The following is a 22845-nucleotide window of genomic DNA, read 5'->3' as shown; positions in this document are numbered from 1 at the left end:
CTTACACTCACATATACGTGTATGTATATACATATATGGTATGGTACATCTCTCTAAGCTTAAAATTAGGATTTTAATGAGCAAGTAGTTGGCAAATATATTTTTCTCTTAGCTATAATTTTGATATTTTTCTATGTAAGAAATGGATGATTTCAGCCCTTTTTTGGCTAAAGTAGAAAATCTGGAAGGTTGTTTTGGCTATGCTTCAGGTTAGCAATCTGAGTCTTCTTTGTGCTTGAAAGCCTTGCACTGGAGAACTGATGACACTATATGGGGTAAAACAGCAGAGCTGGAAGAAGCAAATCTGATTCAGATTGTTTAAAGGGACTAAAATTTTGCAGCATTTTATAAAAAGTTACAAAGCTCTAATAACCAAACAAAATATAGAATGATAATACAGTTGCTCAAGGTTTGCTGTACTCACAGTTGGCACTAGGCTAATAACTAATACCCCTGAGCTCTCCCTGAACTCCTCATGCAAAACTAAAACTACACTTCATATTTCTGATTTGGCAACATGATTTTTTAAAAAAAAAAATAATCAGAAGTCTTTCATGACTTTACTTACTAAAAGGAAACTAACAAGTGGTCAGTTCCTACTTAAAAAACAAAACCAAAAACAACAACCCTCTACGTATCATGAATTTGTTAATTAAGTTCATTCTTTCTCAGGAGTAGGCTAGAACTACATATTTTAGTCATATTCCCAATTCCTGCAAGTCCAGTGGTAGTTGACTAATTCCAGTTTGGCTGCAGTAGTTTTCAAAATTTCTTCAAATACATTTATATAAAAATGCTATTATTTTCAGTTCTGTAATTGATGTTCAGAAGATGAAGTTTTGTATTTATAGGCAGAATGAAAAAATGAAAAAAAAAAAAAAAAAAACCACCAAGTACATTTTTTTGTTCTTTACTTTTTTTTTTTCTTCAGCTGGCCATACTGTTCTTTTCATTGTAACCGAAAAGAAAAATTCTGATTACATTTTAAATGTTTGTAATCTGCTAGGAGAGTTTTGAATTGACCAAGCTGATTGCCGCATTTTGCAGAGAATTCTAGTATTACTTTCATCTGAGCATCAGCTTTGGATATCTTTCCCGTTACTTGCTCCAAGGAAGAAGCTTTTTCAAAACAGAGATTTCCTGGTTTTCTTAGCATTATTCAGAAGTCTTCCCCAGTGTTCTGACACGAACATGCTTTTATTGGAGATTTCAGCTTAATTTTTGCCAATTAGACTGTTCATTTCAGAGCAATTGTGTGCCATATACCTAAAGTGTGAGACCTATACGCGATGCCTGAAACAAATGCTGAATCCCATCCAGCAGTTTGTGGTAAGTACAGTCAAGCCAGTGCTCATTCACCTCCAGGACTGATTTATTTGCATTTTTTTCAGTGGGTGTGAAACTGCTAGTTGCTCCCTAAGTTAGTTGTTCCAACAATACTGTATTACCTGATAGTTATATTCAATATCCCATGCATTTCCGAGATTCTGTGCCAGTATACATGATTTTGTCTGAATACAGCATGGTCAAAGTACATAATTGTTTACCTAGCATGACTGCAAATTGCTACTGGGAAAAGCAAAACTCATTCATAAACAATGATTTGCTGTCTCTTTTACACCCATAATTTAATTTTTCTTGTTGGCAAAGGTAAAGAATTAGCTAAGAATAAGACCAATATTTCCTTATGGATTCTAATCAATTCTTATTACATATGTCAAGTGAACTCCCATATAATCTGTTAATTACTGAATTGCAGCACCAGTTGAAATCCACACAAAAATGTTACTGGGGTTTTCTTTTCCAGATCAAACACAAAATGATGCTTCAGTAAAAGTTCATGAATTAGTTATCTTAAGTAGTTCATGTTCAGGAAAATTACTATCTGTGACATGCCTGAGCCATTAAAACTAATAACAGGACAAATGTGGCTTGAAAATGAGTCTACATAGTAAGAAACATTTCACCTAGAGTCAGGATGATGTTCATAGTCAGTAAACATTTGGAGTACCTGTCCCTGCATTCAATTTTCACTTACAAGGTCATTTACTACTTTACACACCAGAAATAATAAAATGTTATTCCACTTTGTGAAGAACGTCAATATTTGAAGAACAAATGTTTTTAGATAATATCATAGCCAGTTGAAACTGCCATGGGTTCCTTGAAAGGTTAAACCGGTTAAAGGTTAAGACTGCACTGTGCCTTTCAAAATTCTAGCTTCACACACATTACATGGTCGACACTTCAGACACCTCTGTTTTTGTTTCTTTTTTTTTGAAAAGGTGTTTATGAGGGAGGTGAGAGAAGTTAACTGCTAGAATTAGGATGGATCTTTTAAACATGTACATGTTTAATTTTATTCACAGGCATTTCCTTTTCAGTTTTGCAGGACTGCTCATCTGAAAAATGAATGCTCCTATCCTATGAGCTTGCAGGATCGGAGGCTAAGGTCTCTGGGATTGCTTTGTGTCAGTGCGGGAGTCAGACGGCCCCAATGTTTCTCTTACTTCACTCTATTCAATGATGTTAAGAATATCATTAATACTTTGTGAATTTTCAGTCATTAAAGTTTGTGAAATGTTCTGAGAGTTACCAACAGAAAGAAGTAACAGCATAGAAGTCTATGCAATCAGTGCTAAGCTCACTGTGGCAATGCTCAGCAAAAATTTTGTCTTGAAACTGCATAGAAAATCCGACTCTGCAAATACATTTTTCACTCATACCTTGTTCCAGCAAGGTGGGAAAGACAGTGGTGTCAAAGTACCCTACCTCTTCCACTATGCAAACCCAAACAGGAGTTGTTCTGAAAATATTTCAAGTATTTACATAGCACAGAAAGAAGAAATAGGTTGTCTTTTTTCAAGTTGGACTTTGGTAGCGCTCTCTAGATTTCAGAAAGGCCTAGTCAGCTTTCTTGGCTTCTCTCTTGCATCACTGGCACTTACTGTGGATTCTGGTTGAATTAATGATTTGTCCAGCCGTTGACTTTCCACTCTAATTAGGAAAGGTTCACTCTAGCTGGAGGTTGCATAAATTTGTCAGTACTTCATTATTCTTAGGTAATGGGCTCTAAAAGTAGTATCAAGCAAATATTAGTAATATTAGCACTGTATTTATAATGACATTTTGGTTATGTCTGCCATAGATCACTCCTCCCTCCCAAAGTAAAAGCATGCCAGGTAAGAATTACATTATGCTCTGATATAACTTTTAGTTGTGAAGTGCAAATGACTTACAGAGAAAGAGCCTAATGACAATGTCACCTTACTGTACAAGCTGTACCAGGGATATTACTATTACAGAGAGGGCACGCTACAAGCTCCTTCCTTATCCTCATATATTTTATTAATTTCTTTCATGCTTCTGGTTCAGATAAAGAGGGGTTACTTGAAATACCATGTAGATACAGTATAATATGGTCAGAAATGCTACAATGCATTCATATTTCATTGACACTACTTCTAATCACAGCTAAGCACTTGCACTCCAGAAGAGGTAGAGTCAGACAATGTCTCTGACACACACACATTCTTCTCTGTCTTTCCTTTCAGTACATTTTATCTAGCCTAAGGAAGTCGACTGCTTATCTTCATAACGCATTTTCATCTTCTGCTTCTGTAAGACTAAGCTTTTCTTAGCTTGCCTATAAATGACTACATGTAATTTTTTATTGGGTGCTAATTTGAATCTGGCCACTGACTATCAAAACTATTCTTTTGAGTCACAGGAGCCATTTAAGCTAATCTTGTGCAATAAAAAGCTAAGAATCCGATTTTCTCATATACTACATATTTTACACTAGAATGTATTTATAAAAATACTATCTGCCGAATATAACTATCGATACATATACACTTCCACTGCTTCTTATTCTGAAAGGAGAACCACTTTACATCCTATTCAGAATAAGTAAATAATGAATAAGAAGTAGCATTTCCAAAATATAATTCATATTACAAAACAGAATCTGATAACCATGAAAACTTGGAAATGGTGAGGCCTGCCTGGGGATACCCTAATTATAATTGCCTCAGGAGCAAAAAAGATGCAATTTTTTGACCCACATTATTTGAAACAAAAATACTATGCTATAGTGAACTAACAATTTCTGATCCCTAACTTGACTTACATGGAGGTTTCCTTCAGTCTTATTCCTAGCATGAAGCATCCATAGATCATGTTTACAGTTACTTAAAAGCTTTACATTGCTAGACCAGGAGAGGAGAAACCGAATGTAAATTAGGTGCTGTACTACGCTCACTATTGCATACATCACAGACACTTCAGTGGTCGCTTCCCACACTAGCAAGGCATTCACTGGGAAACAAACAGCATGATGTTTACAGCAACAAATAACTCTGCTTGTAAGCAGGATTCCTGCCTTGTTTAAATATTGTTTTAACACTGTAGGTTAGTAGGCTCCTTGTAGAATGCAAGGGAATAAAGACACTCCTGACAGCAGTTGAGATGAAATGAAGGTCAAACTGCCTGCTGTATTCCAAGATATGTAAATGTATGATCACAGGAAGAAAGGTCTTAGTTTTCACCCTTACCTAGTAATGACTAAGAAAGAACAGATTATGGTATACAATTTATTACTGGCAGTGTCCAAAGGTGTTTTTAAAACAGAGCCTTGAGTGTTAACAGCTACCTTAAGCAACATTCCTGATTTTCCAGATGAATTGAATCAGAGATCAGCAGCCATCTACCCAACTGGGAGTGTGTTCACTGAAATGCAGTCATTTTCTGAAATATCACGGGCACATACGTGATCATGTGACATGCGAGCAAAACTTATGCACTTCCGAGAACATCATAGGTCATTTCAATGACCACATTTACAGCTGGCAGGCAAAGCACACATGCTATAGTCTGATCATGGGATAAACATGTTTCCAGGCATGGGACCAGAAAGGATCACATGGTTCTGGAAAAGATGGTGGCAAAGAGGGAGTAGATTACATGCTAGACAAATTCTCTATCTGTTCACAGCCTGGTGGATAAATGTTAGGCACTTCTGTTCAAACACAGGATTAATGGAGTGAAGTCAGTATAGCTGAGACCTACCTGTATGAAGCCAGACAAACCCCCCCCCCCCCCCGCCCCCCCAAAAAAAAAGAAACTGGAAAAATTAGAAGTCATGGTGTAAACAATGTTGGAGTTTCCAGCTCTCTGATGCCCAGCATTTTTAGTCAGGTCTGCAGTCTGACTAGTTGGAGACCTGACTAAGTGGCTAGGGGCTGACATGCTGTCTGCAGCACTGGAGAACAAAGTGACTTTTTTTTAATCATTTATGCATTGTCAGGAGACATTGGCCATTGCTTTCAGATATGGTCCTTAGTAACTTCCACCCACATCTTTGATAGTGTAAGATTTGATGCTGTTGTATGTGATCAGCTTGGGACAACAAACCTTGACTTCTCTGAGGAAGACCAGACAGTTCAGAACGCTGCAGCAAAGTACCTAACCACCAAGAGGACACTGACCATTGCCTCTCTACATTGTCCCAGTTCCTGCAACCACACCCACAACTAGATTAGGAGGAAACAATGGAGGTGTATTTTCTATGAAAACCTTAACATTGAAAAATGCTCCATTAATTTTCAGCATTAGCAAAACCAAATCAAAACAAAAACAACAAACAAACAAACCCCACCAAAACCATCCTCGCTGTAATGACCTCTATTTTTACTCAGGACAGACAAGAAGTTCATTTCTTCTTCCAGAGCCATGTGGAAGAGTCTATGTTGAATTTATGGTTACTAAGACATGGCGATTTAGATCTAGTCTCACTCATTATTTTATGTATTTTGTGACAGCCTTTCCTTTGTACATTATGTTAAGATTCTTTCTTTAAAAAAGCAAACAAACAAACAAAAAAACTTATATGCTTTAACTAGAAAAGTGAAATTTGATTATAAAGAAGAACATGGTTACCTTAGTATTTTATCTCACTAACACAAACCACCACCAAGTGTTCTGGTAGATTACCTCCAGCATCTTGCCTCTGACTGTCTCAAAACAACTGTACTCATATACCAATTAAGCTTCACAGTACTCAGTTTAACCTGACGCCAGAAAAAAAATCTACAAGAACATTGAATAATCAGGAAATCAAGGAGAAGAAAACAAGGAGAAGTCAAGAACCATGACTTCTAGCCCACCGTTTGCATTTCCAGAATATGTTCATTTCGCATGCAACATTACAAAACATTCCGTGGTACACATTTGATCACTTTGAACCTGCTACTGAAACTGCTCCATACATACAAAGAGAGGCTGATCTAGATCCTAATAAAGTCACTGAAGTTTTCCCAATGAATTCAGCAGTTAAAATTCAAGTATAAATTTCTCACTGAAAGCACATGGAATAAAATGGAGGAAAACTTTCTCTGGCCTCACTATGACTATCAGTCTTCTCAGTGGCTAAAACCCCAAGCTAGACAGGATAAAAAATGGTGTCAAAAATAGGCTTTTACTCTTCAAGAGAAGAGCTGTCTTTTAGAAGTCTAATTTAGGATGAAACATGGTTGCAGAGCTTTGTGGAAGTCCCAGACCTCCCCATGTCTGAAATCTAGGCATTAGTGGTGCTGACTAGTCATTTAATCAAGTCTCAAAGGCTTCTCAATGGAATGTTCGTTCCTCTGGATCTCAGCACTTCTATATGTTACCGCAAATAGCACTAAGTCAGATATTTTTGTGGTAATTCAAAACATTATTCTGATTTATGTTTTTATCTCCACACTCTAAAACAAATATCCACTCATACAAACACCCACAAACACATTTTCTGTCTTTGACACACACTGGCCTGCTGTCCAGGCAGTTTAGTTACAAGCTCTCTTACATCAAGCCAAGTCAGGTCAGAATACTGACCTATACAGTTTATTGTAGGCTGAAGGAGTTAAGGAAATTTATAGTGTTAAAACCAAGTACATAATCATCGTAAGACAACACCCTCAGACCATGAAATACAAAATACAAAAAATGACAAAATCCTGCACATACTTAGAGGTTTGTTTTCCACCAAATACAGTCATCTCTTAGACACAATAACCTCTAATCAATTATTTAGAAAGACTGGGAAATATAAGCACGTACTTTGCAAAGGATACACCAAAAAAAAACAACCCTAACCATTATGGATATTCAAACCAGCCGTGTTATTAGAATATTTAACAAATTTATCTGCTCTACAAAATCGCTGGAAAACATAAGAATAATTGCCCTTCCAAGGTCTGATCTTGGGAGCTACTGAATGCCTCTAATGACGTACCAAGCATCTCTGATGCAGTGCCTTTATAGCACGTAGTGCCTTTAGAAACTGCCTAGTAAACTACTCATCAACTACTCATCAAACTACTCATAAACTACCGTACAATATTCTCGGGATATTTCTCTATTTAAATTCTGTGTATGCTGCACAGTGAGATTCCACAGTCTACTCGTTAATATTAAGAACAGTAACATCTTCTGTACAATACATCCACTACCTCCTCGATATCAACACGCTTTGGATTTAGTTAGTATACAATGAAGTGTTAAAATTAATTGTTATTAGTGTGAGATAACATTCATTATAGAATTAAGAAGTTAGGTTAGAAACACGAAAATTTAGATGTCTCTTCTCTTCTGAAAGAAAGGTGAAGAAAAATTATTCTCAAGATCTGTTCTACAGGGGATGTCCTACTATGAATCAAATCAGTAAGCTCATCGAGATCTGTTCTTAAACCTGTCCGCTTGTACTTTTTTGAGGGGTTCAATTTGCAAGCACTTCGCAACAAGGATCTATACTATGCCTGTTGTCTTGCCCGTTTTCAATACAATCTAATCAGTGAAGTCACATTAAGAAGTATGGACTTCTGCTTGGGCATCACCCTTTACCAAACATAAGCATGATTAATCCAACTTGGCCTTCCCAGCTGTTGTGCTTACTTCCACATGGAATTCCAGTGATTCACTGACACTGTTTATTCACATAGAGCTATTCTCAACAGTAAATACTTGTTATATCTTTCATAAAGCCTAAGGTCTCAGTCCTGCTAACTTTGATCTGATAGATGGTTCTCTTTCTAGAGGAGTTTCATTTTTAGGGCTATCTTAGGGCATGCTTTGGATCCTAGTGCTAGCACATCTCGTGAGTATCTGTGTACTATACTTGTCTATGAAACAAAACCTTAGGATGTGAAGAAAAAGAAATACTAAACTGTAAAATGATCAACTGAAAATCTAAAAAAAGTAATCAAACTCTACCTCAAACACAGTTAAGCTACATTTAATTTAGTTTACTGATGTCCCACATCTGCAAGCCAGTAAAGTTCACAGTTGTTACGTTGCGCAGCTGTGGTTTAAAGCCTCTCTTTGCACACAACACACTGGCAGCAAAGCAAAAACAATTAACTTTTATATGCTTTTAACATATGGACCAGTCAGAAGTAGGAAAGCCTCTGTGTTCTGAGTAAAAATATACAGCTTCCATTATCCTGACCCAAATTCTTACAAAATATAAATTCTGATTCATCTATAAGCAGAGAGATTATAATTACAGTGGCTTTGTTTCTGATTCATTCGCCTTAGAGTGCCTGCAGTTATCTCTTGGAGGTGAAAATACCAACACAAAAGTGCCATTATAAAAAGAATTTATTGCAGGATAAATTAGTGAAATTAAGATGTATTCAAGTCTTTTGCTCTATTGTGATGTGTGGAATTAAAAGAAAAAAATCCGCTAAGCCCAAATGGAAACATGCTATTTTTCAGTGAGTCTGACACACACCAAGCCAAGAAAGCTGCAGCTATTTATCACTGGATGAAGTGCTTGTGCTCAGTAGGAGTGCACAGTAACAACGTGACAAGCCACGTCATGGTTTCACTGAAAACACTGGCAAAGCACCTAAGATTTTAATTGGCCAAGATTTCACTTTGTGCCCAGTAGAATCTGTTCATGGGGCTGAAATGCGAGAAAGCCATTTGTTTCCCTCAGTTTCTGACTCTCTATGAAGTATCAGTTGCAAACAAAGTTACAGATAAATTAACACTAAGTAGTACTCATCACCCTGAGAAATTGCTAAGCAATGGTGAAAAGTAATTCTTTGATGTGATTTTGCAGAAGGCCCTAGTTCTTGTATGCCTTAGTGTGCATAAAGAAAACCTAAAACATTCTTTTTCACATTCTATCTCAGCATGTGGTCTGTTGTTTTATTTGTTTGCTTGTTTGTTTTTAATGAGACATACAGTGTTTATAATTAATTTTTATCTGAGGGTTCTAAGTAGGGCCGGAGATATAAAGGCATGAAGAAAGTGGACTAAAATCAATGCTGAGGAGGGAAAATGACCTTTAAGTAGACCAATTCTAATTAATTTGTTTTTGAAAAAATATATTTTCCTCATATGTTGGGTGAAAATTCTTCCTTGTTTAAATATCCCAACTCTTCGGTGAAGGCTGTGAAAACTTTCACCCCAGTTGTCTCTGACAAATTATGCTCAAATATCTAGGGTGAATGAGCAAAGAGCTTATTAACCATGGGTGATACAACACCGCCGTAGCACTCTGAATATGTGAGCAATACCCAATGCTACTAAAATTATTAGACATGATGTTGCTATAGCAGTACTGGTGCTCAGCTCTGTATTTATTCTACGTAGCCAAGCCCAGATCCCACATATCCCTCACCACTGGGACGTGGACATTTCTCTTGGGTTCCTGCTCTGGGAATGGGTGGCCTGGAGTATTTTTCCTTTTCTCCTTCCAGCAAACAACTTTCCCCCACCTCTCCCCAGCAAGGATCTAAGGCAGAACAGAAACACCATGACAAAAGCTCTAAGGGTCTGTGAATCAGGAAGAAGTCTGCAGAGATTGTGTTTCAAGAGTAGAGAATCATGTTGTACTGCAGCTTTTCTGGTAAAAAAAAAGCTTTTTAGCCCAAGAAGTCTAATGGTACCAGCATTTAAATGTGATACTGCAAAAGTTTTTGAGTATTGGGGCTGGGAGTCAAAGGGTCTGACTCCTCATTGTTACCACTACTGAATGTACCAAGGCTCTCCTAAATCTTTTCAGTTAAATCGACTTCTCTTACAAGTTGACTCTCTTTCTAGATTGCACGATTCCTTTTTACTCTGATGCTTTGGCTGTGACAGTGATAAACAGGAATGCCTGAATGGAAAAGTGCATATTCAACTGGAGTAGTGGTTAGCTTTCTTAAAATGCTCTATTTCTCTCTTGTATTTGGAGTAAATTCTGAGTTTTAGAATGCACAAAATACTCAACACACAGAAGCTGTGCCTGTAGAAATAGTGACATATATGGAAACAATTGAGAGAATCAGTAGGTTAAATCAGAGTATGTTCATTCAGCTTTGAGGTTAAAGATCCCTAGAAAGTACAAACAGATTCCAAAACGTGCTGAATGTACCTAAGTTTCCACTGAAGGAAGCAAAAACAAGCTGCACACTCCACAAAATTAGTCCCAGAATGTTTGCTTTAAGTTCTGGTGTCTCATATCAGTAACTGTGTGCTCTTTTAACCATAAATCACTATTACAAATGTGCACTTAATGTCCTGCTGTTAATTTCTGGTTCTTTAAACTACACAGTCTGCTACTGTGAAACAGAAGCATTTGTTAAGAGGGGATAAGTATATTTGATAAATTAAAGGGATTAGCATGATCTTAAATTAGTAAAGGAATTAAGTCTTTTTAATATTTATTTTCTTGCTGCTGCTCAGTTTTTGACAGTGGAAGAGATGTCAGTCTAAATATACTTCAAACGGAAGACCTTCTCAGGGTGGGAAAGGCATCTTTTTGTTCTTACTGGTATTTAAGAACTACATTTCAGTAATTGTCAGACTCATGTTAATAGTTTCTTGCTTCTGGGATAGCACCACCTAGTGACTCTTACGCATATCGGAGAGAGCTGCTTGGCAAAAAACGTACGCTGCAAATTCCAGAGCTAGTTGTAAGCAGATGTGAGAATGTGCTGTCACTCATCTTCAAACAAAACACCAGAGATACTGGCAGAAGGCTCATTTCAAGTCAGGGTTACCTGGAGAGATGCAATATGGCTTCCATGTAAATTATTAACTTTCGCATCAGTCAGTAATCTACAAAAAAGCTGGAGAAAATTGTATTAAGATTATGAATCTTAATCTGTACTTTTTTCTGCTTTGCTTTAGGAATGAAGTACATGTCAAGTGGAGGGAAGAAGGCTAAGAGGCAAGGCCAGGGTGCGATGGGACATTTACACAGTCACTATTCTTTTCTTTACAAAAGCTTCTTTGTAGAAAGTTAAGAGTATAGCATTATCCTTCTTTACTAAGCAGGGATGAAGCAGCATTGCCAATACCTTCTGAATTCAGCCAAACCTTTCGTTTATCTAGCAAGCTGCCAAAACTAAACCTGGCAACAATCTGATTTTAGAACACAGAGGCCCCAGCACAGGATGTGGGTGCCAATTATATTAGACAGCTGGAAAAAATAGAACAAAATCACAAAGACTTTCAAAAAATAGAAATGACATAAGGGTTTTAAGTTATTCCTATAACACCATGCACAGGAGCATATGCATAATAATTTTTAACAGGATGTCCTGTACTGACTTGACAGAAATACAGAAAACACCCTACTTGTTTGTACTTTATGGAAAGGTAAATGTTCTATAATGGGAGGCAGAAACCATCCAGTTCATTTAAATAGGAAACAAGGAAGGAATGTAAGAGAGGGAAAAAAAGTGGAACTACACCAACATGGTAAACATACATTGCTGCAATGAGAAGCATCTTCTTATTGAATCTTTCATGCATCTTAGGAAAAACACTCAGTTTTGTGCTGCTGCCACTGAAAATACCTCTAAAAAGCCAGAGGCAGATAAGTTTGCATGGAAGTATCAGTGTTCATGTGGCTGTCTTGTTCATTATTAAATTTAAAAATACCATTAAAATCAAATGTATAATATTTACAAAAATTGTGACACTGTGTTGTAACTGGGAGAAAGCACCTAGTCTGTTTTCTTCTGACAATAGCTCCAAGGTATAAAACGGCTGGTAAGGAGGGGTGTGGAAGCACATTTGACCAGATGCGAGCTTTCTTTTTTGCTTTGCTTGATCGATCTAGCATGAGTAGAAAAACTATTTTTACCAGTCCTTCATGACTCAAATGTCAGAAGAAATATACGCAAAGATTCTTTGTTTCCCACTTAGGCAATAAATAATCCTACTCCATCTTAAACTATATCCCCCTCCAACTAAACTTGTCAGAGCTGAAAGGAGAAGCAGATTCCTCATTGGATTCCCACTTCTAAGGGAACTCTAAATTTGTAATTTGAAAGGAGGTAATCCAGAGCTTTCTAATTACAGGAAAAGAGCAGTGACAATGTAAAAGGAATCCATCCGATGTAGAATATAAACAGATATTTCGCTATCAGTTACACATGCAAAGAAGGCTCTAATATCTGAGTTCCTCCAAACATTCCTTTTCTACATAGAAGTCTCAGGAGAGGTTGAGGGCAACACCAGAAGCTATAACTGGGCTATGGAGTTTCCAGAAATCCTACACAAAGCTGCTGCACAGGCACAGAACTGTATCTACAACCTATGTACAGCAAGCCTATACAGCACTACCTAACACATGTACACTTCTGCTCAGAGTATTTTTGATAGAAATGCAACAACCTCACTTCCTTATATCAGACAAAAATGATTTCGTAATCTAAAACAAGACATTGCATTTGGATTATTCCTTATTACTACATCTATTTCTTTTCCATGATGAAAAAGGAACTTGAAAAATGTGGAAAGCATTGAGTGACATTTTTAATGTGTACATTTCTTGGCTTCTTGGCATGTATACTGCAGAACTATCATTCCAGCTGTCATACCGGATTACTGGTATTCTGGCATCAATCCATGGAGTAATCAATTTTATTTAGCTATTTTATTTAGCCATCAGTTTTATTTACCCATAGATCTGTGCACTTCCATGTAAGTCAGGGTCAACAAGCTTTAACTAAAGTGAATTAACTAATCCTAGCAGGTTAGTAACCATACTTTACAATTTGTAAGAAACTTTATTATGCATTGCATTGATGAATCTAAACAGATGTGTATTACCTCCAAACACACTATCTATGCTACATGATTTAGAAACTCTAAGACATGATACACAAGAACCTATCAACCAAGAAATTCCCACGTTCTCATCCTGCTCTGAAAATGAGTTCTGGCCTTGCATACTAGGTAATTTCCCTTCCTCTGGAATAAATGCCTGAGTTTATACCCCCATACATAATAATAAATAAATAAAATAGCATCATAAATTGATATCTGGGAAACTTTGTACAGCAGAGCTGAAAAAAAATGGCAGAGTTTTATCTAGAAATAACTAGATTTTCAAAGGAGGAAGTAGCTGAAGAGGTTGCAATGTCAGCAAACAGCAAAGCTGTTGCAGAAAAATACCTGTTTTTGTTAATGGACTAGAGAAGAGCTGCTGAAGAAGTTTGTTCTCTGAAGTTCGCAACACCACCACTATGTCAGCAGGAAGAGTGTCTCTGTTCTTCTCAAGAAATGCACAGGCATCATATAACACCTAGCATGGAAACAGAGTCAGACAAGTCACCAGAAAGGGTTGCCCTAAAACTACCATGTTATTTAAAGTGTGAACAGTCAAGATGACCTTGTAGACCTGTTAGTTTGGCTCTGACAAGCCAGTGAATTATCCAGAAAGAATTTAGAAGTGTACAGCAACAGCAATGTCTTCAAAACATGAACTGCCTAAAAAAACACCTATATTCATGACATCATTGCAGACCAAATTTGGTTAAATAGCTTTAGTCACATTATATTACGCATTATATTAAGCTTTGCCACATCAAAGTATGGTACGCATGAAGTAGTATAACAGAGATAACTCATTAAAGCTTAAGTTGACAGTTTACATGTGAAATAAAGGGTTCTCAAGTAGTCACCACCTATTTGTTGTCTGCAACAAACTGATCTGTAACTAGATCTCTTGGAGGAACAGGAGTAAAATTCAGATGCAGGTCAGTATCAAGGTACATTAAATAGGCTTCTCACTGCTTCTAAAATGGTAGTAGGAAAAGAAAACTTTCATCTAGGACCTTTATTTCACTGCACTAGGGCACATCAGTTTTGATTCTTTACTCTCCAATGCTTAAGTAGGCAAAATTGCTTTTTAAAAAATGATTTTAATTGTATTTTATAGAAATTAATGCCTGGATATTTGTAATCATACACAAATCTGTTAATTTTGCTTATCCTTTATTTTTTTAAAAAAACTGCACTAATATTTAAACTGATTTTATTATTACTAGCAATATTCCTTACTAGCCTAATTCCATTGGAGTCCACAAGTTAAATACAAAGAAACTGAAATGCTCTACTACAATGGAGAACTAGTCAGTAGTGGTTTTATGACTTGGTCATTTGGGTATGAAGAATTTAATAAACCCGTGTGAAATTTTGCAGTTATTTTTAACAGGCCAGAAAGCTGGACTAAGCTTACTAGAGCACATCATAAAATTTTTGCCTCTGAAGAAGAGACTTTATTGGTAACTATAAAAAACATGGCTATTTCATTTTGACTTTTTGTTTATGAAGATTTGCACCTGAAATCACAAGTAAAGCTCATGTTATCTGAAAAAATTGGACCATATAAAATAATACATGGATTGCTGTACTAGCCCGACAGCGTTGCTCCTTTAAAAATATTGTAGTGATGGTGTTTCTGGTGCCAGATTTCTTTCAGAATAAAAGGCAGTTACTCTCTACCAAATTTCTGAAGAGGTCCTAAGGATAGCTTCTAAAATGGACTACTTCACACAAAAAAATAGCAGAGATTCTAGGTTTTCTAACTTTATCATTTTATCTGTAAATTTTATCATTATTAAAATGAGGGAAGAAAAAAAAAAGCAGTTACTTTGGATAAAACAAATAATGACCCCACCACTAAATAAAAAGTCACATGGCCCTACCTTCCCAGCATAGTGCTGAATACCAAATGACAGTTCCACTCCTTTTGGTCTCCAGAAGTATTTGCATCGTAAGTTATCCTCAAATTTATCTAAATATTTGAGAAGTGACATTGATAAAAATGAATAACAGTGGTTAAGTAAAATTGCCATCCTAATTAAGGTCTGCTTGCTGCTATACTACTATTTGCACATGCATTATCAGATTGCCCAGTAACAGCTGTGTGCCATCTTCTTTGTGCTTTCTTCGAAGCTATGACTTTTGAATAGAACAGCTCAATCAAAACTAGAATGTCTTTCAAATTCCTACGTTCATACAGAGTTTTGTGCATGGAAAACTATTAAATAATAGGGGCTAATGAGAAGGTGTGAAGACTTCTTATATTTTGCTATGAATTTGCTTTCTCTCTATATATGTACATTAAGGTCTGGGGTGCATTTATTTCAAAGCTGTGCACATATATGGCCTGCCTAAATGCCTGTTATTTTTATTTTCCCTATCTTCCTTTCTCCATCCATTTAGCTTTGTGGATCATGTTTTAAGTATATGTCAATGTTTTCAGGCTGGGGCCATCTCCCATTTGCCTTTGTTCATCTACAGGAAAAGATGCTTCTATCCAAAGGGCTTTCTGTTTCCTGTGATGCACCTCTGAATAGCTGACAGAAAAAGAAACACCACTTGCTATGCAGTGTCTTTTTCACTCTGTGATGTTTCATACTCTCTTCAATATTTTGTAATGAAATTAGTGCTGATACTATGAAACTTGCTATTGTATTTCTTTATCTGCACTTGCAACTAGAGACCCGAGGCAAGAATCGATTAATAAAATTCTCTGTCATGTTGCTTAGGTCCGACAATATAATATATTTTTTCCTAATGTTAGAATCCATTAGTATTTTTTCTTAGGCTTTTCTTTCTATTAATGTGTAACCAAGCTTGAAAATCCTTCAATTTAAAGCAAAAAGAATTAAGTTTAGAATTTGGCAGGGAGGGAAGGGTTGGATGCAGAGTGGGGGAGAATTAATGACTGCTTGGCACATCTGGAGAGGGCAAAATATCTCAGTTGCTATCTCCTTAAGGGATTCTGCTCTACTGTGTTCTCAAGATATTAGTAATAAGACTGATAAGTTCTAGACTAGAGAAAATGCCACTGTCAAAGTGCAAGTTCAATATTCAATATTAACTGTTTTACAGGACCAACAGGGAGGCTCACAGCTTTAGTACACAAATAAGGACTGGAATGAAACGAGAGCATTCATTCTGTCTTTGACCTCATTTCAAATTGCAGCCCAGAAGTGAAAAATCTTGTGCATATATCATGTAATTTACCAGGCAGCTGTTATTTTTCTCTGACTGAGTTTGAATCCCGGCTGCACATTACATTGAACTGGAACTCTCTGTTACATATCACAGGGAAAAATGTAGCTCTAGTAAATAAAAGCAGGACAACAGTTTTAAACATGACATGCACTGCACGTTTTAAAGTTGGCGCCAAGATTTGTTAAGACATACGTAAAATATGCATGAAGGAAAGGAAATATTCTGCCAGATGGCACACCAGAAATAACACACACTTTCTATTTATGATGAGATAATCTGGAGTGAAGCAGTATTTTCTAATTGGATAAACATGGGCCTAGGATCCTGGGAGATCTTAACTTTACTCTCAGCATTAATGCTAACTCTCAGGGTGGTCCTAGATGCACAAGAATCTGTTATGTTGCAGCCTTCTTTTTTAAATGAGGATAAATGCTTCTTGGTGTACCTCCCATACGGGGACAACACACAGGTTATTTCCTTAAAACACTGAAAGACAATAAGCCCCTGACACTGGATACGTAAGATAACTTTTGCAATACAAAAAACATGCATCATGAATGATGAAGCACAATGAAAAACGCACTTAAAACGTCAAGAAAAATGGCACAGTCTCAGTAGGACAACTAGGCTAGTAAAGCTAAAGTAAAGATGTCAATTCATGCTCACAAAATATATGTTCTTTCCCAGGATTTTTGTTTGCTCATACCAACTAACGTTAGGTCTGTTGCCTGAGGAAATCGACTTTCTTCATCTAGGAGAGAAAGGAGACCCATGGGTTTCTGGAGGAACATATCTAGAAGCGGACGGTTGTCCTCATACTCCACTGCAGCAGCATCAATTCCCTCACTCTGATATTCCATCTACAAAGTTACCAGCACAGTTTTTATATTGAACATGTAAAAGCAACATTGTTAGAACATTAATGATGCACAGCAACACTCTGGGCCCCAACATTATTGACAAAACAATAACTATGTTGAAAGATGTGGCCATTACTTATACTGAAACCCCATAACCATTTTATAGTTTATAATGTACTCCTGAATATGATCTATGGGTCAAAATGGCTGATTCAACTAGACTTCATACGAGTTGAACTTACTTGCTCAAGTGCAAAGATATGTTGATTGAAATAAAACTGGATCTGCTCATTAGCAATATTTATGCACAGCTGTTCAAAGGAATTTCTCGCGAAGTTCTCAAATCCAAATATATCTAGTATCCCAACATTCATCCCGTTTTCAGCATTGCTGCATGTGAAAATACAAACAAAATTCAGCATGGGCAACACCCAGTTACAATCAAAATAAACATGGTAACTAAGATTGCATGATCAATTCAATCTGCTGAAAAAATGACGGAGAAAAAGTGTGTTTGAACTTATCAGTTTTGTTCAGCATCATTAATGGCTTGGTTTTACACTTGCCTTGTGTAAATTTCCATGAAGAAAGCTGGAGAATCACAGGTGAAAAGCAGGAGAAAAACTCTTTGCAGATATATTAAAACAAGTGATTTCAATAAGCAGATCCCCAGCAAAAACTATTGTCAGCTCCTCCAGGTAGACAAAAGTGTCAAGCTCTAATTGAATGTTTTGCTATACTCAGTCAGCAAGGTAATTTCTACCAAGTCTGCTGCTGTTACAGCAGGATTGTTAAGGGTGTTATCTTATGTATTCTCATACCACAGTCACACTGGATGATGACATTTCTGCGTGATATAATAAAATACCAAGTAGGAATCTTCAAGCTATCTCCAAGACGAGAAAAATGCAGAGTATATTAATGTGATGCCAAAGCACAGCATTACATTAACATTATTTTGTGGTAGAATTCAGAACTAGCAACATCTTTAAGTTACATTTGCAATAATTATTCCACATGTTGTCCTACCACAGTAATTGTTCCCTCCTTGCCTTCTCCCAGGAGAGAAGGAGGAGTCTTGTAGCAAGTAGAAGCACTTTGACATCACCTAAGGCATTCTGTTATATCTAGAAATCTCTACAGCTGCTTGAAAAGAGCAAAGCAGCCAGACCAGTTCTTGGCAATGAAAAAAATGTGAATGTTTCTGTAATTACAAACAATTCAAAATTGTCAATTACAACTCAAGTAACAGCATAATAATAATCTGAGATCTGTATTTATTACTATTGCACAATGGCAGAAGTACTGGAAGGACTGTGAAAGCATACAGAAGTTTTCAGTGCACTCCAACTATTTACTGGCCTTTTTATGACCTAATGTTCACTACATGGGAAGCACCTTCTTAAAGAATTTTATGTTATTTTCGCCATCTGATTTCCGTTGACTTCAGTAGCTAAATTCCACTCAGCTCTTTGAAAATGTTGGGGTTAATGTCCTAGAAACAGAATTCAGTATCACAGCATGAAAGCCATTTTGAAGCTTTAGCCAAAATAAACACAGCACCCTTCCCGCAAAATCAAAAATATACAAATGGATGAACCCATCAAAGACTACTGCACAGTAAACACAAATGATTCACCAATGTGTAACTTGCCATATATTTTTATCTGGCTGAAGCAGTGTATTAATACGATTTACGATCCAGCTGAAGAGCCGGCCATAAAGTGCTTTAGACATGGCATCTCGCACATCAGCTGCTTTGTCCACTGTGTTTGTTCGAATAATAGTTTCCCCACGTGTTACAACACAGTGGGATGTTAGGGCCTCTTGAAGTTCTTCTGACCCAATACTTAGCAGTGCAGCAGCTGAAAGACAGTGAAGAAAATATATTTAACCATGATTATGCAGTGGAAATCACTAGCACAGCCTGTTACCACAAGTTACAGATTCTCACAAATATAGTAAAATTGCATTTGTAGAACTGACAATGTTAAAACGTGCTTACCATTATCTAAGGCTTCTGGGTTGGGAACCTCACTTTTATCTGTTTGGTGTTGTGAAGAAATGGCAGCAAACTCAATATTTCCAGTATTTAGGATTCCGGTCAGAATTCTGTACACTGAGTACACTTCCTGTAAAAGTGACAAAAAGCACTTTTAAGGAATCATATTAGATATGTACACCAAATTTACTCTATGAAAGAAAAAGATGACCATTGGAATGGCTATTAAAGCTTGTAGATGCTTCTGTAAGCTTCTATTGGTTGTTCAAGTAAGCTCCTATTGACACAGACAAGCGTGATACAGAACTGTGAATGGACTTGCCTGACTACAGAATGTGACCTCAGGCTGGTCCTGGCTTCTGGGTGTGTGGTTTTGCTTTCATAATTCATTTCTGTCATAAGAGAGATTCTGTGGCACAGCTGTGTATTCTCACAATGAAATGGCAGCCTGAACACAGCCAGTGCTGGAGATGTTTTTAGAAAGAAGGTCAGTAACGGTTTAGCAACTGTATCTCTTACCTCATCAGTGAATCCTATAATTCTAAAGCAATGCTGAATTGCTTCAAATTGTCTTCCATAGGAATCCTTGGTAATAATATCATGCATTACTCTTCCAGTTTCATTATCAATGTATCTAAGTAGAATAGGAGAAAGAAAACACCAAGCTAGCAGATATGCCAGTACAAACTTCAGTGACTTTAATGTAACTGCATCAGCAAATGGAAAGAACCTTTATTGAAATATCTTCCAATTAAATATTTTGGTGCTAATTCATAAGAAGTTTTAATTTTTGTTACACTAACTTTTGCTTATACTTTGTTAATATCTGTTCACAGCATTACTAACATTTCATATACACACACCCTCACCCAATACAGATCAGATGCTCTCCAAGTACAAACGTCAATCAAAAAACACAACTCCAAAATATATCTGGGGTTCTCTGAAGTATTACAAGATAGCACGAGGTGGCTGTCCTGATCTGAGAGTAGGACAGAATATTTACATAATGAGATTGTTTCTTCCTTCTCTTTAAATGGTTCAAGTTCTCATAAAAATAACGTAATTCTTTATTGTCCATCCTTTTCTTTGCTTGGGAGGATTAAAAAAGATCCGTAAGGGATGTAGAAGGATTAAGAGAGATTTTAAGGCATCACACTGAAAGCAAGAGCTGATCAATAGCTAATTACAATGAATAGTTAAAACAAGTTACCTAGGAGGCTTTTTTTCAGGAAGTCTATATTCAGAAAGTTTCTTCTGATGATAAAGGCCAGCATAAATATAATAAAATATATGGAAATTTTTCTCTCCCCTGGAAACAAAAAAGTATTTCTATAAAGCACAGATGTTTATACTTGCAGTATCTTGTACAAGGAAAAATTGAAATGCTTATCGTGAGCTCATTGAGTAGGTAGCAAATATCCCACTTGTTTTAATGGTGTAGTATCAGTGCCAATAATAGTGAAAGCCTGAAGACAACTATTTCAACTGTGAAACACAGAATTCCCAGCAAATCACAGGATTTCTCCAAAAAATGGAACAGGTCTGGCCTCCAATCCAAGAACTTTACTGTTCTTTTCATTATAGTACTGTATAAAGGATTAGCACTTTAGTAGAAGACACTAGTAAAAGCATTTAAAATAAGGGTTTTTGCAGAATTAAACAGAATCCAAACATTACATAAATGTGAAAGGCCAGATGATTAGTACACTTACACAGCCTGTTTTATGACCCTTGATTTTTCAAGTAGATACTCAGAAATCTTTGCCCCCATTACAGCTCCTGTGGGCGTAAACATCATTTCCAGATATTTTCCGAAGCGACTTGAGTTGTCATTGATGGCAGTGCAGGCATTCCCAAATGCTTCAACCAGAGGATTCACCTGAAGAATTTTCTCACGCAAAGCACGGTTATTGGCCTTGACAGAACAGATACAGACCAGAAGGACCATTAAAAGAATATATTGCTTACCCACAATCCAATTCCTGCTTCAGAAGCATAGCATCCCATTATCATAACTTCTTATGGAGTTTGATACTCTGTTAACCTAATTATATAATAGGGCCATACACTGAAAAGGAAATACCCTAATTTGTAAAAACAACAACAAAAATGTATTCTTCCTTCTCTGAAACTGTTCTGCCTCTGAAGTTTCATGAAACTTAGTTAAAGCCCCCAAACCATCAAAAACTGAACAAGAAGAATATTAGCTAAGATTGAAATCATACTAATACCTATAGTTACGGTTAAGCTTACACACTTATTTTCCCATTGATTTGCATTAGAATCATTACTTACAACATTAAATGTGTAAGAGCTTCTAAGATCAGATCCAAAGCAAGATCTGTCATTCTTTATTGTGTACATGAACAATGCAATAAACACTGTAGATAACTACAAGCACTGAACATCTGGAATTTGTCACTTTCCCTTTGAAAGTATTGAGTGGGTTGGTGCAGGTCATACTCTAACGGCTTGATTCAGTGCTCACAAATGCTTGATTACTCTGTCCCTGACTTGAGTGGGAAAATTCACATGAATGGTTTTAAGTATTAAACATTAAATAAGAAGAAAAATTCAGGGGGTGGGGAGAAATTTGTTCATAGTTTTACACGATTGGCTAGAAATACCTTTCCCAAGAAGGTCAAATGTTGGACGATCAGATGGGCACTTTCTGTCTTTCCAGCACCACTTTCCCCACTGATGATAATGCACTGAACACACAGACAAAACAGTAAGTGCACAGCTCACCACATGGTCAATAAATAGGTTTTCAGCTGTTACTGCTCCTGCCTATTATTTAACATTTAGTACCAAAACCGCAAAATACCTTAGGGGTCAACTCTCTCAACTTCTTTCAGAAAGGAAAGATCAGTAGAGGCTGAGTGTAATTATTTCTTAATTCCTTTGATCACTAAAATGCATCTTGCAATGCCTGACAGGAATGTGCATATGTGCAAAGGAGTGAGTGAAATTCTAAGCACTTAGACACAAACGAGTGACCATGTCTACAAGCTAATATACACTGCATACACACGCAGCTTGTTGCAAATCCTCAAAACTCTAAAGATTGCCACAGCTAGTTGATGTAACATAATTCAACAGTAAATCTGAGCTCACTTCATTGAGTTCATTTGAATTAACATGAAATACAGGGTACAGCTGTACTTAATATACTCACCAAAAGTCTCCCATCTTTAAAAATTATTTTAAGTTTTGCTGCTGTGTAGAGAGATTATCCTGTAGGTGATGCTGATATTCAGGCTAAAACAACAGACTGACATCTAAACATTTCAGAAAAATATGCATCTGTTCATTGGGTGATTCTGAGAGAACATACCCATGTTATTCCTGAGTTGGCAGACTGTATGTAACATGATATTGTATAGGTTCTCCAAAGATTTACAATCTCAGGGATTAGCTGGAAGCATCTGAATTACCTGATAATCTGATTTCTGCTGGTATGTTTCATGAATGAAATGGAAGGCCAGTACACCTGGAATGTCAGTTCTGAGCTGAAGTGTGAACACTTTAGGTCACAGCAAGCATGAATTCTAATGCTATTTATTATTTTCCATTTTTTCATGTGCCCTATAGATCACCAGTGCAAATATTAGTCTACTTAAAGTACAGTATGAACGGACATAGGATACATGTTAACGTCAAGCAATTGCATAGATTTGT

General features: G+C 36.7%; 1 protein-coding gene across 8 annotated transcripts in view; it reads right to left on the bottom strand.

Moving 5' to 3' along the window:
* MYO3B (myosin IIIB) overlaps window positions 1-22845 on the bottom strand; it is a 192474-nt gene that overhangs the window by 77230 nt on the left and 92399 nt on the right. For 6 of the 8 annotated variants that reach the window (XM_035332279.1, XM_035332278.1, XM_035332273.1 and 3 more), the window contains 10 exons: window positions 21792-21875; window positions 20877-21079; window positions 20375-20473; window positions 19681-19795; window positions 19165-19291; window positions 18799-19024; window positions 17402-17549; window positions 17006-17159; window positions 14982-15070; window positions 13447-13576 (listed from right to left, as the gene is read on the bottom strand). In XM_035332279.1, the coding sequence (XP_035188170.1) occupies window positions 13447-13576; window positions 14982-15070; window positions 17006-17159; window positions 17402-17549; window positions 18799-19024; window positions 19165-19291; window positions 19681-19795; window positions 20375-20473; window positions 20877-21079; window positions 21792-21875 (1375 nt within the window). The remainder of the gene's footprint in view (window positions 1-13446; window positions 13577-14981; window positions 15071-17005; window positions 17160-17401; window positions 17550-18798; window positions 19025-19164; window positions 19292-19680; window positions 19796-20374; window positions 20474-20876; window positions 21080-21791; window positions 21876-22845) is intronic. The other 2 variants (XM_035332275.1, XM_035332277.1) reach the window with 1 other exon arrangement.

The sequence above is a fragment of the Oxyura jamaicensis genome, chromosome 7 (genome assembly GCF_011077185.1).
Source record: "Oxyura jamaicensis isolate SHBP4307 breed ruddy duck chromosome 7, BPBGC_Ojam_1.0, whole genome shotgun sequence".
NCBI lineage: Eukaryota > Metazoa > Chordata > Aves > Anseriformes > Anatidae > Oxyura > Oxyura jamaicensis.
This window is presented reverse-complemented; position numbering and strand designations above follow the sequence as displayed.